The sequence below is a fragment of the Plectropomus leopardus genome, chromosome 18, assembly GCF_008729295.1.
Source record: "Plectropomus leopardus isolate mb chromosome 18, YSFRI_Pleo_2.0, whole genome shotgun sequence".
In the NCBI taxonomy this organism is placed as follows: Eukaryota; Metazoa; Chordata; class Actinopteri; order Perciformes; family Serranidae; genus Plectropomus; species Plectropomus leopardus.
The window spans coordinates 10787382-10805349 of record NC_056480.1 but is presented as its reverse complement, the minus strand read 5'-3'; the positions used below and the strand labels follow the sequence as shown (position 1 = coordinate 10805349).

The 17968-nt window shown below is 38.7% G+C and overlaps 1 protein-coding gene across 1 annotated transcript; it reads right to left on the bottom strand.

Annotated features, from left to right (window-relative positions):
- Positions 1-510: 510 nt before the first annotated feature.
- recql4 (RecQ helicase-like 4) lies at positions 511-17359 on the bottom strand. The gene is made up of 28 exons (XM_042506722.1): positions 16996-17359; positions 16014-16047; positions 15756-15871; positions 15514-15660; positions 15232-15401; positions 13405-14491; positions 12820-12902; positions 12635-12734; positions 11513-11678; positions 10217-10327; positions 9216-9383; positions 9016-9108; positions 8787-8923; positions 7898-7981; positions 7433-7621; positions 6348-6530; positions 6004-6205; positions 5695-5888; positions 5257-5340; positions 4655-4792; positions 4418-4537; positions 3969-4248; positions 3587-3716; positions 3313-3473; positions 2925-3102; positions 2034-2187; positions 1842-1950; positions 511-738 (listed from the first exon to the last, which is right to left on the bottom strand). Exons 1-28 carry the CDS (start codon positions 17077-17079, stop codon positions 617-619), a joined length of 4824 nt encoding a protein of 1607 aa, XP_042362656.1. The 5' UTR covers positions 17080-17359; the 3' UTR covers positions 511-616.
- Positions 17360-17968: the final 609 nt, after the last annotated feature.

The following is a 17968-nucleotide window of genomic DNA, read 5'->3' as shown; positions in this document are numbered from 1 at the left end:
CTTATCCCATTTCCCAGCTTTTTTTTTTCCACATGTTCTCTCTTGATCCAGTTAAAGTGAAGCAGTCTTTCCCATCGAGCCAACACAGTGGACTTTCTGTTTTTACTTGTATATTAATATCTGTGTTGTTTTGCGCTAAACCAATACACACTCCCTCAGTCGACAACCCTGTTGTCCTAATTTACAAGGTTCACATGTCTGCTGAAACAGTTTGCATTCTGATATACAAGTGTTTCAAGTTTCTTAAATAATCATAGACATTGCTGTAGTGGGATGGTACATTTCAGTAACAAGAGTATAGCTTTGTTATTGCAGTACTCTTCTGTTTTTACTTCCTCATATAAGTTCATTTCTAGGTCGGGATTTTTATTTTCCCTGAGGTTTGACTCCATGTACTCACCAAACCCACTAAAGCAAGATAAGAGCTTTACATCTATGTGACAGAAGAGATTTTTTTTCTGAGGAGATATTCCTGAGGTATTTTAAATATAAGACCGGGCTAGAAAAATATAAAGATTTTATTTTTAATTACAGCCTAAACAGAAAAACGTAGATGTATACCTTGTATATGTATGCAAAGCTTTGCATTGTAGAAAAAGTGTCCACATTTGGTCGTTCACTTGAAGCGAATGATCTCCTGAGTGGCCACTTTGATGAGCTGGTTAAAGTCAAACTGGATGTACTTTCTCCAGTAGCGCCTGTCCTTGCCGTAGGTTTGAGCAGGATAACAAGGACTGCCTGAAACACAGATTAGGTGTCACTTTTTAAAACAAGCACATTTTGATCCATAGCTGATAACCACAGTTATCAGAGCCACAGTTAACTGTCATTCTTATGAATTTAGAAAAAAAACCCCAACATATTAGAGGTTCTGGACTCATTTCCAGAAGAGGAAAACTGGTCTGGGCCTTTAGTTGGTACCATTTATTAGACATTAGACATTCTGTTCAAACCCAGATTAAATTAGGACCCTCGCAAACTTCTGTCAGACTCACTGGGGCCACGAGGGTAGCTTCAAACTTTTTAATTTGCAAAACTCCAGATGCACATGCGATAGCCAATGAGAGACAAATAAATAGTAATTAGAGAGAAGACCTTTGAAAATTATAAACAACAATAAATAAACAAATCCGGAGTAAGCTTGTGAGATAATATTTTAACATTATGAATAGAGAAGGGATAAAAAGAGAGCAGGTGTTTTGGGGTTTTTTTTGGAGGTGGTGGTGTAATATCAAATTAGAGAGAAATCTGCCTGCAAGAGAGAATAAAGTCTCCCTGGCATGACTAAAAGATAAGACTTTATTAATCCCACAAGAGGGAATTTCAAACATTACAGCTGCTCAGGAGTCAGAAGCAAGAGAAAAAACTGCAAAAATGATAGAAGAATATTAAAAAAAAAACACGAATTAGATGGAATAAAAATAACATAATATATTGTCCGTACACTGGAAGTTAACTTTGTAATGTTGTCAAATGTATGCAAACTGAGAAAATACAATTTTCAAAATTGGTTTGGATTTTTTTTGTAATATCCTAAAATTAGTGCCCAGCCATAATGAGATTAACACAATCAAGCTCACAATGTATCCATTGATCTTATAACTCCCTCTAGAGGTGAAGAGTCCTTTAGTCATTTTCAGCAGGTAAGTGAGTTGTACTCGAGGCACTGAATTATTCAAGTGAACCTGTTTTATTAGAATAAAGCTACATGGTTTATATGCTGTGTGGGAATAAACTGCACTCAGCAGTAACCTAAGTTAAACCTTCATAGTGGCATCTGTGATTGTGTGAGTTGTTTTTTTTAAAGGAGGTTATTAGATTTATGGTTTGTGAGCGCTCACCTATCCCATGCAAAATTCTAGCAACAGCTCTCCCAGAAAACTTCTCATCACTTCGGTTGCAGAGAAAACTTCTGATGTCCGCTCTGATCTGATTCTCCCAGTCTAAAAACTGCAAACAAACACACAAGTAAACTCCAAAATCCAGACACAAATTCAACTGATATCCCCTGATGGCCACACCATGTATTTTACCTTATATTTGTCGAGCTCCTCGATGTCTAGTGGTGCAAGTGTGTGGCCTCGGTCTCGCCTCTTGTCGAAGTACTCAGAGAGAAGGTCTTTTAGCTGCAGACTGCGACTCTCATCCAGGTCGTCGAGACATGAGAGTGCACTCTGGAAAGCAACACTGCAACATAATGTACAGACACAGTGTAAAGCAGACAGACCGAGGACGACATCCACACGCAGGTGTACAAGGAGCAGACAGACATGAGCAAAATTATTAATTTTATTATTAATTAATTTTATAAAACTCATTCTTTTGACATCTTGAAACTGACATTTTACAGGACTCTATTTTCTGTGCTGGATTTTTAAAAAAAGTTTAGGGTTTTGACGATGTGGAGGATTTCACATTGGCATACAGAGGTGGTGAATTACACAATTTTATAAAAAATAACAATAACTACTATTATTATTATTATTTTATTATTATTATTTTATTTATATAGTACCTTTAAAAACAGCATTTATAAAGTGCTTAAAAAATAAAATAAAGGCAGTAAACAGAGCATATTCATATTAATAATAACAATAAGCAGGATCAAGACAGAATGATACATTAAAAGAAAAATTTAAAGAAGTTATTATAAGGATTTTCTTCAAATTGGTAGCATTATTAAATTACATACTGTATATTAACGATAATATTGACATTAATCAATATGGAGAAAAGTATAAAAGATCATATTTTTTGACTATAGGGCGGCCCTAGTCAGCAGTCTGAGAAACGTTTCAAGCCTGTCGAAAAAAAAAAACATTTGTTGGTTCTCATGATACATTTACCTGAGGGTAAAAAAGAAAAATTCAAAAAAGGTTTTACGGCGTATGTGCGTGTGTGTGTGTGCGTGTGTGTGTGTTTACCTTTTGAAGGCCTTGAAGCAGGCGGTCAGCTGGTAAAGCTGCGTTCTTTCTTGGTTCTGCACTCGATTATGGAGGAACTGACAAACTCTGTCCATCTCCTCATCGCTGAGGTCGCCAAAGGAACGGAAGTAGAAAGATATGGAGGAAAACTCAACATGGACGCCGCTACGTCCTCCAACTGAAACACAAATATTTTAAATTCATTGTTGAGTGCTTCAATTTGCTATTGAAGAAACGTTAAGGCAAGAAGGAGAAAAGGATGACAAAAAGTTGTAGACCCCACATTTAACACAAAAAAAATATTTATTTTCAAGAGACATCTGCAGAAGAGTTCAAGCTGCTTTAAGCTGTGTGTGATTTTTAATACGTCACTGGTGCATACACATACCAGTGCTCCACTGCAGCTGTCTGAGTCCTCTCTTCACAAGAGGCAGCTGCCATCCCATAGTGTCCGCAACCTCAACGACATCAAACTCCAGCTGATCGCATGTCTCCACCCGCTCGCCCGCCATCCGCTTCCTGGCCAGCACCACGGCAACTGGAGGGCAACTGTGCAACAAAGTAAAATACAGAAAAATAAGTAAAGTGTGATCAAATGTGCAGAACATATCTGTGTCTTTATATAACCATCAGTGTATCCTAAGAATACAGGAAGTTCTTACATTTTAGTGATTTTCTGGAGCTGTCTTGGTCCGTTATAGCAGCTGACTTTACACACAGACAGCGTCGGGTGAAGAAGTTCGACAAACCGCTGGGGATGCAGCTCCAGATAGCAGAGCAGCGTTTCTACACCTGAAACAGACACGCAAAGAAAGAAAGACACATTTCAACAACTGAGTGGGGTTTTTCCAAGTGTTTCTCTTACCACTGTTTTTTATAGTGTATTTGTAGCATCATAGCCACCAAGTTTTACTGTATTTTGGATGTACTGTAAAACTCTGCATGTTCATCTGTCCTCCCACATACATAACTGTCTATCAACACATCTATCTTTGTTGTGATTAAATGCACAAACATACACACCTTGTGTGTGTTTCCACCTACCTTCCTCTGTGATGTCCAGCGCCTCGACAGTTTCCTGGATGGGAATCGCTCTCTCGTGCGTGTGACACACTCGCTCTCTGGGCCAATCACAGCTCTCTTCCTCCTGGTCCCTTGGCCAGTCACCAGCTGCTTTCGCTTCCACGTCTTTGTGCTTCGCTGAAGCGTCGAGACCCTCACGTTCAACCATCTGCTCCTCTTTCTCCTCCTCTTCCTCCGTTTCCTTTCCTTCAGCTCTGTCGTCTCGGAGGAATTGTTCAGCTCCAGCGGGATGTGACGATTCCTTGCAGTGAAAACAAAGTCACATCATAATTTTGTCCAAAATTGTGGTTTGCCATACAGATGACTTCATTAAAATAAACTTAACAACCACACATTGTTTATAAACTTAAGATTTTTGTCTTTCGTTGGGAGAAAGACTAAAGAAGAAAGAGTAAAAATATATAAATCACCTGTGCAGTTGGCGTTACTGTTGTGTCTGTGTGGACGATATCCTGCTGAGTGGGAGCATTCAGGCTGCTCTCCTGATCACACACATCCATCATTTCCAGCAGCTCCGAATCTTCAATGTCCTTTACAAGTTTTAGTGTTTTTGTATTAGTAGCATAATCTCAAAGGTATTAACTGAAACTGCATTTAAACCACACACCCACACACACAAACAAACACAAACACACAGGTAGAGTTACCTTTACAAGTTCATGTTGTTTCTGGTGTATCTGTTTACATTTGCATGGTGGGAAAACTTTCTGGACCAGTTTCTTTACTGTGTAGTAGTCCACTGTGTCTGCATAGATATGACGACGGAGCTCATGAAGGTCCCCACCCTATAGGCACACACACACACACACACATACATCAATTAGATTTATACTGAAAATATACTGTGTAACGTAGGTGACGGCACCAAGAAGACCACCAGAAAGCCAAACAGGACGAAAGAAACGGGGGAGTCGAGAACATGTGAACAGTTACAGATGTGACTTCCTGTCTGTAATCTGTGTATTATTACATCTTATTACATTTCTACCACAGGGGAAAAATGATGATACACTGTAAGTAAGATAGATTTATTAAAACCATGTTAAATACAGCCAACATAAATACTTGTGCCAAAAAAATACTTTAAAAAATCCAATTCATTTGGTTTTACCATTTGACATGATGTTTTACCGTGCCTGCTTTACATTATTGAAACTGCAAAATAACTGAATGCAGTATTTTAGGCTGTCAAATTACAGACAAATACCCGACTTACTTTCCTAGAATAGACAGACAGTTTCCATCTTACCTCAGGGTCCAGAAAGAGGTGACAGTGTGCTGGTTCTCCGTCTCTCCCTGCCCTCCCAATCTCCTGAACGTAGCTCTCGAAGCTCTGGAAAAACAGTAAAACAAAAAAACTAGATAAATAAGACTTCAGCTCTAGTGTTAGCACAGACATTTTCTTGTTATAGTTGTTTTTGGTGCAATATCTGGGTTTAAGACCAGATGTTATCTATTTAACTAAGCAGCTTTCGTGTATATATTTAAATTTTATGGGGTAGAAAATAAGCATTAAAGAAAATTCAACATAAATAAATGGAAATCTAAACATCTACTAGAGCATGAAAAATAAAGTGTTGCAGAATGGACCTTGCGGTAAAAATTACACAAACATTTCTTAGTCGCAAAATGAGTTGGGATGAAGTTTGAGGACTTTTTGCTTTAGATAAATCAGACCACTTCCCACCTTTGGCATGTTGTAGTGGATGATACCGCGGACATCAGATTTATCGAGGCCCATGCCAAACGCCACAGTGGCCACCACGATTCTGAGCTCCCCGCACATGAAGTTGTTCTGGACACGACGGCGCTCTGAAGCTGACAAACCGGCGTGGTACGACTCCGCCTGCCATTTCAGCGGTTTGCGTATCTTCTTCCTTGCTAAATGTAGAAACACAGGAAAGCATGGAAACAGTAGACAGACACATTGAGTCAAAGAGAGAGAAGTTTTTAGAGTTTTTAATTAATTAAAAATATGATTTTTTTCCACTCTTACCCAGTTCTTTCTTTTTCTGTCCTATAGGGTTGTGAAGTGTCTGACTGCTGCTGTTGGTTTGCTTGTTTTCTTTCACCAGCACACCCTGAAGGCAGGTCCTGAGCAGCGCCGCCACACGAGTTGTCTCCTCTCGTCTGGTGCAGTAGACGATGATGGAGTCCAGGCAACCAAAACGATCGCCTTTCAACAAGGAGACTAAAGCCTAAAAACATAAAGACAGTGAAGACAGAGAGAAATATTAAGAGAAATTTTCAAACTTTATAGACAAAAACCTTTACTGACAAATACTGTCAGCTCTGCCTTGCATTGCTCAGACACACAGAGAAACAAGCTGCTCATCACACCTGATCCTTCTCTCTATCCATGGAAACGGACAGATACAGGTTTGGGGGCACTGCTGCAGATCGGACTGCAATCCCCTCTTGGTCAGTGATGTCTAGATGTCGTGCAATGTCCATAGCAGTGGATAGTGTGGCTGTAGCAGTGAGTCCCAGCAAGCACTGCACTCCCAAACGCTCCCTTAGTACCTAAAAACACACATACATCATATTGTTTTTGTGACTGTTGCAGCAACTGTGCATACATGGATGTTTGAGTATTTGACTTGCTGCTGACAGACGCACTGGTACTCAAGATTGTAGCAGTCATCAGGGGAAACAACACTGTTCAGAACACAAGTAGGGAGTGCATATTATGCTAATTTATGAAAAATATTTCTCTCTGAATCTCTAATATTGTTTTCAGGCTTTTAAGTCTCATCTTAGAGACTACTGGTGATACGTTCATCCTGCGGGCAATTCAGATTTGTTTCTCATATCAGATCTTGGAGTGCGTACTGTTATTTGGCAGCGATCAGATCACAGATCTATCTGCATGGGTAGATACTGAGGCCTACTGATAACTTAGACATTTGTAACTACATAGCAAAGCTGCTGACACCGTTGTCCTTTGCTGACGCATAAGAAATGGAGGTGAAACCTAGGTTGCAATATGCAAAATTGCATTTCATGTGTCTTTGGGGTTTTTTAAAGGTCCGATTTGGATATGCCAAAAAAAAAGAAATATTGGGCTAGGAGTCTGAACAAGGCCTAAAATGAGAAATCCAATCAATATTTGCGGTGAGATTTTTGTAAACTGCAATCCTTTACTCTTGTCTCTCATTGCACTCAATTTGAAACTTTAAGAAACACTCACATACTGTGAGCATGGCAGTTTTAAATGTGCTGAAATTGTGTTGTTCATGTCTTCTTAAAGTATCTGAACCATACGTTTGCTGACCATTTAACCTATAATTTAAGTATTAATATCATAATGTTATATATTTATCACAATAAAACTCTGTGTATTCTCATCTAATGTTGATTTAAAATGTCTAGGACAGACAGAAACTGCAGTCCTGGAATTCAAACACAGACTATCATAAACCCACCTTACAGAGTCTCAGGTAGCAGGGCCTGAAGTTGTGTGACCACTCCGAGACACAGTGAGCTTCGTCGATGCAGGCGAAGGCCACAGGAGGGAGCTCCTGAGCAGAGGGCAGACACCCTGAACCTGAACCGCCTCCACCAACCAGAGCCTCCGGAGAGAGGAGCAGCACACACACCTGGCCTGACTTCACCTGGAAAAAGAGGAAGGAGAGCACACTGGCTGAAAATACTACTGAACAAATATCTGTACGCATTCAAGATTTGTCTTTGGTTTAAACTGTGTTACTGAACTTAAAAAAATACCTCTGAACAGTTTACAGAAAAATGAAAAAAATGTTAATTTGTTGGGGTGTTTTACTCTACACATACACACATACACATACATACACACACAGGAAGATGTTAGGGTTTGAAACTATGACTATTTTGTTTTCTCCAACTCTAAAGTCTGATGTTGTGTTTGTTACCTTTTCTATTGCAGCCTCTCTTTGTTTCATCGTCATGTTGGAGTGGATACAGGCTGCCTTAAGATTAGCAGGCAGGCCAGACAGCTGCACACACACACAAACACACACAAAAGACAGTGAAAACAGAAAGCATTAACCGCATAACTGTTCAAAGTAAGATGTTTATTCTGTGCTCCGGCTCAGCACCATATATGTTTGAAACGATACCAGTAGCTGCGCCTGGCACTGGTACCCAACCCTACTTTTTCCATACTTTATTTTCTCTATATTAACACATGGGTCATTTCAGTTGTAGAATTTTTTTTATTAGTACTTAATGAGACCAATAACCGATATTTGGATCCAACATATATGTACAATAAAAATGAAAATCTTTCTGTCAATATTTAGAATTTGTAATATTACAAACTCCAACACAAAACTTTGTTTAAATGCCTTTAGCAAATGTTTAATCAGAAATGTTCAACAGCATATACAGTAAGTTACCAACAATTTTTTTTGTAAAGAAAAAAATGAAGAAATAAAAATAGCTCCCTGAGGCTTTACAAAGTAAAAGTTCCTCCCATGTTGACACTTTCTTTGAACTTTTTAATTAATTGATTTTATCGTCCATCATTAAAATGAAATGCCGATACAGATAATCAGCATAATGCCAAATATCGGCCCCAATGATCAGCCGGGCCAATAATCTGTCCACCCCTACTCTTAACTTATTCTCTCACTCAGATGCCCTCTCAGATATTTTAATTTGTCCGTGACTGATTTAACATGAGCTGGTATTCGGTAGTACAAACATAATTCTGTCTATTTACATTTAGTGATGAAAATCTGTTGACTGATTTCTGCATGTGTAGTCTTTTGGTTTGTGTGTGAGAGCGAGGGTTAATACCTGGTCATCCATCAGTGAGACGAGAGGTGAAATGACCAAAGTGATGCTTTCTGATCGCTTAGCGTACAGGTAGGCGGGGAGCTGATAGCACAACGATTTACCCATCCCTGTCGACAACACTACGAGGGTAGAGAGACCTGAAGGGAAAAGTGACACAAACAGACATAGATTGCAGATGTGTTTATATGTGTATTTGTGGTTTGGTCTTACATGTGTGTATAGTTTATACCTGACAGGATCCTCATGATGGCTTCCTCTTGTCCTGGTCTAAATGACTGATAGCCGAGTTCTCTGAGAGCTGCGTACACCTCAGCAGGTGTTTCTACACAGATGAAATTTACCACAAAATAAATGTAAACTGAGCAAATGTACAGGATGTCTATTTTTCATCTTGTTGTTCTTAAAAACATGAACGCAGTGACAGTTTACCTGGGACTTTCCCATCATCTTTAAGCTGATAAAGTGGCTCCACTGGTGGCGGCGGAGCAGGACGCTCATAATCGGGACGAATCACATTCAGCAACACCTCGTCTTTACGGTTACTGTCCACCTCTGTTTCTTGGGACGGCTGCTCTTCTGTGATGCTTGGAGATGCCACTGGAATACACAAACACATCAAAATTCAAACGCTCACAATACACAAACCCCAAAACACCTGCAATGCTCCAGCTGGTATATGCTAAATTTTATTCTTTCTAAAATTGAATCTGATGTTAAGTTGCACTGGTGACTGCAGCAAAATTGACTCTGAATCTTAAGGGGGGGACGGTACTAAGATGACACTAAGGTCACCAAAGCATTTGTTTATATCTTTAATAAAGAAATGTATAGTTTATGATTGTAGAAGTGAATCTTCCAGTGCTCCATATGGCCTCTGAACTTATCTTTAACATGAAAAAACAAGACATATTGTCTTGACACTTAAACTGTTAATTTTAAGTCAAACACTTGGAATATGCTTCAGCTAAATTTTAAGCTGACCTCACTGATAACACTGGGAGAAATCCAAGGTTTAATTTGTGATCTGACTGTAACTGTCATTGTTCTCAAGTTTGTAAAACCCTTTTGTTCTTTTGTATTACTACTTGCTTTAAATTGAATATCGTATGCACCTCGGCACCATTACAAATGAGCGTTCATCCTCAATATCTTTCCATTCTTCCATAAATATCAGTTTGTGATAAATATGGAGAAGAAGTTAATCATTTCAGTGCAAGACTACCCAGAGCTTTGCATATTGTACATGGACAATATTTTAATAAACAGTCAGAAAACGATGCCTGGTAGAAGATCAGCTCCGAACGTGGGATTTCTGGTAAGCCGGCTGTGCTAGCACAACCTGCGTAAGTACCCTTAAAAGTTCGCACAGAGCGGCACCCAGGTTGTGAAACACATGGCATGTCACCAGACTCTAAGTTCAACAGGCCTACCCAATGGCTCAGTACGCAGCGTCCCTGTTGCCCTGGCAACCTCCTCCAAGGTGGGCAGCTCAAACGGCTCCTCCTCAGCAGGCGTCTCCTCAGAAACAGGAGGGGGAGGGGCTAAAAAACAGAGTTGTTTATCAAAAACAGCAATTCAAAGTTAATATATTTGCAGTCTTGTGGAAAACAGCTGCATAAAGCATCACTAGTTTGCCCATGATGTGTTCAAGCAAGCAGCTTTTGAACTGACTGAATTTGGCTCATTCTACAACTGGTCAGCCGGCTATGAAAACTGAATGATCCGATAACTTTTAAAGTACGGCTTAGTACACTGGTTTCCAACCTGAGAGTCTTAATGCCCACTAGAGGTCGCAAGGCCTTTCTGAGTTTACATGATGTAAGAACATTTTTTTTAAATATGTACTGGAGCCTATATCTCAGCATTTCATTCATTTCTGTGACATAAACTAAATGAAAGTGTTATTTCTAATGTTAAGATTATTATACGAGGTATAAATGTAAAAAAATCCAACAGGATAATGGCACAGTGAAGACACGACGTCAAGCTACATATTCAGAGCCGTCACTCCCTGCTAAATAGCCTCGTCCTGCACGAGAAAAGCATGCAGTTTAAACAACTCAAAAGCTAACAGAACAAGGACCAAGAGTGAGGGAGGAGAAAAGGTTGAATCTGTCAAAAAAAAGAAGCTTATTAAGTGTGTATAATTATTACAAAATTACATAAAATGGACAGAGAACTGTATAAAAAGTTGCTAAAAATATCAGGAAAACTCATCTCTGATTCAATATTCACAGGAAATAATCTACTCAAAATATTTTTACTCACAATCTTCCTGCAGTTATTCAGACTTCAGACAACTTTATTTATCTCAAAAAGGAAATTCAATTTTCAAATCTACCCAGACCAAACACAGACTGACAGACAAGAACAAGCAGCACTCAGCAGTAATAGTAGTAAATCAGAGAAATCAGTACATGGGCCAAATACACACTGGCACCTCGTATGGTCTCGTGCATGATAACCCACATGAAGACTGGGTTATTGCATCCACTGTTCAGGTTAGTTATACAGTTTTTCATTTGTTCTGCTCTGTTAATGTTGTGTGTTAAAAGATTACATTAACTGAGGACATAAATAACCGATCGCAGATGAGTTGAATCCTCAGTAATGAACAAATATATTTTTAGAGAAACGTGTTGTCTCACTGACATTTATTCATGTTTGGGGAAAATCAAAAGGGGAAATTAAACAGTCATTTGTGTGCATGCGTCACTTTGTATTACCTCGTCCCTTGCAGTCGATGGCCCAGTGTCCCGTCCCTCCACACTTGTAGCAGGTGTCACCCTGCCGGTTGAACCCCCCTCTGAATCCACCCCTCCTTCCTCTGCCAAAAAATCCTCCACCTCCACCGAAACGTTCGCCTTTCAGCAGGAACTTCTGCATGTACATCTAAAAAACACACAGAGTATATTTATGACAGTCAAGCACACATATTTTAAGACCTAGGAGTATAATTTGGCAGTTTAATAACTTGTGAAAGTGGATGCATGGTTTAGATTTCTGCAACAAAGGTGCACAAATACACCATTCTTCCCAACAGTACTGAAGGAAGGTTTGGTCTTATTTTCAGTTAGCAATACACGAGAGTGATTCATGAGATCTGGCAAAGAATTATGCAACAAACAAGTGTATTTTCTGAATTTTTTCTACAGCTTCAGGGAGGTCAAATTTGAGACTTTTTGATGCTACAATTCAAAACCAATTTTGTAATAACCAAAATTTAAGAAACTGAAAAAGAAAAACAAGAAACAACATCAAATCTTTGGGTTAGGGACAATTTTAAGTTTAAGTTATTGAAAGAGGCATTTAGTATATTTTATTTTTTTTAAATAGATGTTACCAAATACTTTGAGATATTACAATGCAACATCGAGGAAAAAAAAACAATAATTCAATCCTACTTCCTGTGTCTTTGCATTTTTAAGACTTTCAAAAGATTGATTTAGGGCATTTCAACACCAATTAAGGTCTTATTTTAAGATTTCTGAGATTCCTAAGATTTATATTTCAGTGTTTTGTAAGACTTTTTAAGGATCTGCAGGAACCCTGTCTGCAAACATTTTGTTTTATCATAAGTCGTGTCAAACTGTATGCACGGTTTAGATTTTCTTGACAAAAGCACACAAACATATCCATCTTTTAAAAGAATACTGAAGAAATGCATTCATTCATTTTCCATGACTGCTTATCCTTCCTATCCAGTTATGAGATCTGGCAAAGAATAACACAGCAAATGTATTAAAATTTAGCTTCTTAACCATGAACATTTGTCCAGAGCTCCTTTAATGTTTTGACAACTTCTCTGAAGACGCATATTCACAAACACACATATATACAAAACGTACCTGCTTGCGTAGCCCGGCACCTCTGAGTGCGTATCCTTTGACGTGAGATTTCTTCTTCAGATTTATCTTCACAAAGTTACCCTCTGCACTCTTCACGCCTCTGTATAAATAAAGAATTATTTGTACACAAAATAAAACTGAAGGTGTTTAAAAGTCATTTTGCAGCAGGACGTGTTTGGTCTTACTTGGCTCTGACAGGCTGCGTGTGGTACATTCTCCTCGCTCCGTATTCCTCCTCTATTTCTCCTAACAAGTTCTCCTGAGAAACCTTGACAGACATTATACGTTATTTAACTTAACTGCACACAAAAATGGACGCACTGTTCCTAAAGCTTACTGTAAGTAAGGACTTTTTCAGACTTTTTTAACGCCACTCAATGAAATTTACAACTGAGTTCACTATAGCTAAAATTGAGGGGAAAACTTGAAAAAAAAGACCTATTACTTAGGGTTAAAGAGAATGTTTGCCCAAATACTTACTTTAATATAAAACATGACTTTTGGGTAACAGCAATCTAAGTAGCATTCTGTGAATTTTTCCTTTTATTTTACCACTTTTTTTTTTTTTTTTAGATTTAACAATGCAATTAAAAAAAAAAATAACATTGTACCTTTTATGTCTTAGCACTATTAAGACTTAGGAAAAAATAATTTCAGACATTTTAAGACAAACTAAAACCTAATTTTGAGATTGATTAATTCAATGCCTTCAAAAACTTTTTAATGATCGAGGGGGTGGGCTGGTACTGAATCCAAACTAACTGACTTACCTTCTTTGGTGCTTTGGTTTCTTTCTCCTCTTCTGCCTCTCCATCCTCCTTTTTCTTGGCTCTCCTTTTCTTCCCTCCTTCTTGAGCTGGTCTAAGGTTTACATCAGAGCTCTCCTCTTTCTTTGTGGCGTTCCTGCGCCTCTTCTTCGCTCCTCCCTCGTCTGTCGTCTCTCCCTCCATGCTCTCTCCCTCTCTCTGCCTTTTCCTCCCTCTCTTCTTTGTACCTTTGGATTTGTGACTACTCTCATTTTCGTCCTCTGGACTTAAAGGGGGCGTCCATCCTGTTTCCGTCTCCTCACCTCCCTTCCTTTTCGCCTCTCCTCCTCCTCCTCCTCCTCCTCCTCTGCTTTTTTCATTATGTTGTAGAGCAGGTTTCGGTGAACCATCTTCTTTGTCTTTAGTAATGCTCCTAAAAGCTTCATCTCTTCCAAAGTCTACTGCGTCTCTTCTCTCTCCCTTTGCATCTATTTCTGCATCTATTCCCCGCTCTCCATCTCCTCTTTTCTCCAGTGTTATCTCCTGGTTGCCTGATCCAGGCTTCACCTCAACCTCCATCTCTCCAAACACCTGACACCTCTCCAGCCACTTCCTGTCAACAAAACTCAGTCTGCTGGCAGGAGACGGCCTTCCTCCGACGCCTCTACCTCCCATTCCTCCTCTGAAACCTCCGAGAACCTGAGGACTTCCTCTCAAGCTCAGCGGAGTCCCAACACCTGCATCATCATTAATACTCTTATGTGGAGTCCCTAGAGTTTCGACATGCTCTTTTTTGCCTCCTGTTCTTTCATTTGACTTTACCGTGGCTCCTACTTCTCCTATTGAAGCTCCCTCTCTATCCGGAGAAGACAGTGATGACAACAAGGCAGAAGATCTGGCTGGTGAGGGAGCTAGATTTTGATTGTGTGTACTAATTACATTACCCAAACTACTCTTACTACTAATAATACTTGCATTACTACAACTACTGGCAGCATTTGGAGGTTCTTCGCAAGACTCTCTGACAGGTTTAAATGGTGCAAACGGCTCTTCGGGCTCCACTGGTTGGAGCGTCTTTGCAGCCACAGACCCAAGACCAGTCTTAGATCTTCTGTGAAGAAGGACACAATTACGGGAAAAGTTCAGATAAAACATTTGTGGGCCATTACTGGTCAATACTGGTGTTTAATTGGCTACCTGGCTTAGAAAGTTATGATGGCAGCAGCAAGGCAACTGAGAGTGTTGATAAAAAGCAGAAAATGCAATTAAATATGGGTAACATGGCAGGGCTCGTTACTTTGAATGCAGTTTAATCGTTATAAAAAGATTGAAAGATGCGTAATATTGAGTACTTCATTTCCCAGATTGCTAGAGGTTGCATTTGTTTCATCACAGATCTGGCTGTTTAAAATTGAATAACTGCATATTGTGCAAATACCAATAAAAAGCAAAACAATACTACAATACTATGACAGTATCCCAGTTTAGGAAATGAAATTTATGAAAATGGTTTCTACAAAATCTAAAACAGAGAAAAATCTTTGTGTACTTAATATTACAAGAGGGGCTTGAAAAAATATTTGATTAACCAATCAACAAAACATCTTGAACTGTTTGGTAGTTGATTAAATGTTGTTTTGGCATTTTTGGAAGTAAAAATACAAACGCTTTATCTGATGTCAGCTCTCCACTACTAGGATCAAAACAGGCAAAACAAGACATCTGAAGACGTAAACTTGGACATCATTAAATATACTGATGTCAAAATGTAATAAAAATGCAGTTGTCTATATATCATTAAATAATGCACTGATAATATACAGCTAACATTACTTTCTTTCATTTAATTACCTTGGTGTGAAAGGGCTGGACTCTCGGTCGGTGGCAGCGATCTCTGCAGCAGCAGCAGCAGCAGCAGCAGCAGCAACAGGGCTGTTTGTCTGTCCACTTTGTCCACCTCTCAAAGAATTCAGAGGCATCCGACCGGGAAGACCTGATTTCTTCAGTGAGACAGGTCTCTCCTGGAATAACCAACCAAAAGAAATCATTGTAACGGTGACCGATTTGTTGCTTTATCCTAGCACAATGAGGAGATTTACAGTTCTCTCTTTACCGTAATGTAGTTTGTCTCACCTTACTGAGTGTAGTCAGGTTGTTTTTAAGCTTTAGGCCATAGTACTGAGCAGAGGCCTTCAGACTGTCTCTCTCCTCAGCTGTCAGTCTGGGAGGAGGAGCAGGCTGTGAGCTGCGGTTCAGATGTGCACCCCAACAGTCCGACTCCTACGTAGATCAACGACAGGCAGTCAGTCATGGACAAGACAATAGAAAGAAATAGAAAATACTCTTACGTCTTACAAACACGTTTTGTTGAGTACCTTCTGGGCTGTGTTGACCTCGGTGGTAGATTTGGACTGATCAGCATGTCCGCTGGCTGCATCACTGCTGCTGTTTTCTTTTACTTGTTTCAGATTGCGGTACTCTTTATACAGCTCTGGAATATAGACACAGAATTCGATATGTGTGTATATGTGCTGCTGTCTGCAAACAGATTAATTAAGATGAAGATGGGCTCAATATAAGAGCCAAAGAGATACTTCTGTTTATCTGTGTGGAAAGTTATGAATCATACTCACTCCTAGTCTCCTCTGGAGCTTGATCAATGTCCTCCTGGAAATGAATGATCATTATAATGGTCAACTTTTGTGAAATCTGATCAGCAATACTTTATCCATCCATGGGGGATACTGTGTGTCTTTACAGATATAAAGTATAGACAATTATGACTGAGTAGAAATAATGGTATGGAAATAAGAAGTAAGGAAAATATAAAAATGAAGTATGTGCATTATTCTAAAATGTTTAACACTAATTAAGTTCTTAAGATAATAAGAATATAAATATCTATGTGTTTCGTGTGTAGAATGTGGGAAAAAAATTAAAATATGTGCATTGTGCTACAGTACAATGTATAGAACTAACATGTAAAGCTTAAGAAATATAAAATGTGTATTATGCTACAATGTACAACACAATAAATGCATCATTAGAAATAAGAATAAGAAATATGTACAGCATGTGCATTATATGTTGAGTATTGGTGATGATAATTGAGTATATTGACAGTCAATTATATTTAATTCATTAAACTACTTTAACTCTTATAAAAATAGATTGGATAAATTCTGGTCAAGTAATTTTTTTTACATTTTTAAAGCTGATTTGTGATTATTTTTGTAATTATTGTATGTATATTGTTTTATTGTTTTGTTGTATAGTTTGTTTTTTTTAGTTTGTGAGTCTGGTGTGGAGGATTTATATCCTGTAACAGAGAACTTATTAAAATGTAATTAAATTTCGAAATATCAGTATTTCAGCAGTTGAATTATTACACCACTTTAAGTGTTGTTGTTGAATTAAGCAGAAAGGGAAACGAAATGACAACAACAACAACACTGCCTTTGCAGTTGAATGTCCTGTGGACAAACAGACACACAATGAATGCACAAAAAACAATAAACAAACGACATGCATACAAAACATCTTGCTATTATAAATCAAAGCAAGGGGTTTCCATTATGTCGCTGCCTGCTAACTCTCGACCAACGTTTAAATTACCTTGTTTGGTTTCCTGTTGTGCTCTGTGACAAACCCTTGCTCCCAGCTCTTCAGCTGCAGTTTCACCTCGTTATATCGATCCATGGTTTCATTTACAGGGTCGACACTCCTAAGCGGACAAATTTCACGAACTTAAATCTATTTCGCACATAATTTGGAGCAGAACCTGTCAGCTAACAGCTACTTGATAGCTAGCTAACGCTATAAACGCGACATTATCGCTGACACATTTCAGAATTTAGTAGCGAAAGGCCTGTTTTTTAATAACCGCGAGCTACTTTAGCTTCTTCTGTTATACAATTATAGCTACTAAAACTGACGAAAACACACGTTTGTAGCTCGTGCGTAACTCTTTGAAAACAGCCTTAAAGGGCTTTCTTCCGCTGCGTGTGTTGTTTACGAGTTTCCCGCGCCGGAATATGACAGCTTATGTTGCCAGGTCTTTTCTAATATCCTCCAGTCACATAAACATAGCTTCCTGTTTTAACACGAAATTAGTCGAGGTGAAACACTTTTTGGCAATGAAAACATAAAAACGATACAAAACGCAAGCAATAGTATGTGTGATAGCGGTGAATTTCGAATTTATTAAAATATAGTTTAGATTTATACTCACGGGGGATGACACCTAACAGGCAACGCTTCCCTCGGGCTTCATACATTTCCGCCTCCTCTTAAAGGGACAGAAAACTACTACATACTGTGAGTTTTCTACTCACAGTATGATCTTTTACTCGAGTATTTCCGTTTCTGCTACTTTATTCTTGTGCAACACCACATTTCAAAGGGAAACATCTATTAAGACATTTATTTGATAACTTAAGTTACTCTGCAGATTTAGGTTGGTAATACAAAATATAATCAACTAATAAATTATGATTACGTGTTATTATTGGCTACGCAATTGATTACCTAGGAGAAATTTACAATTAGAATAATTAAAGTAGTTAAAATTAGCCTCCACCAGCTGCAA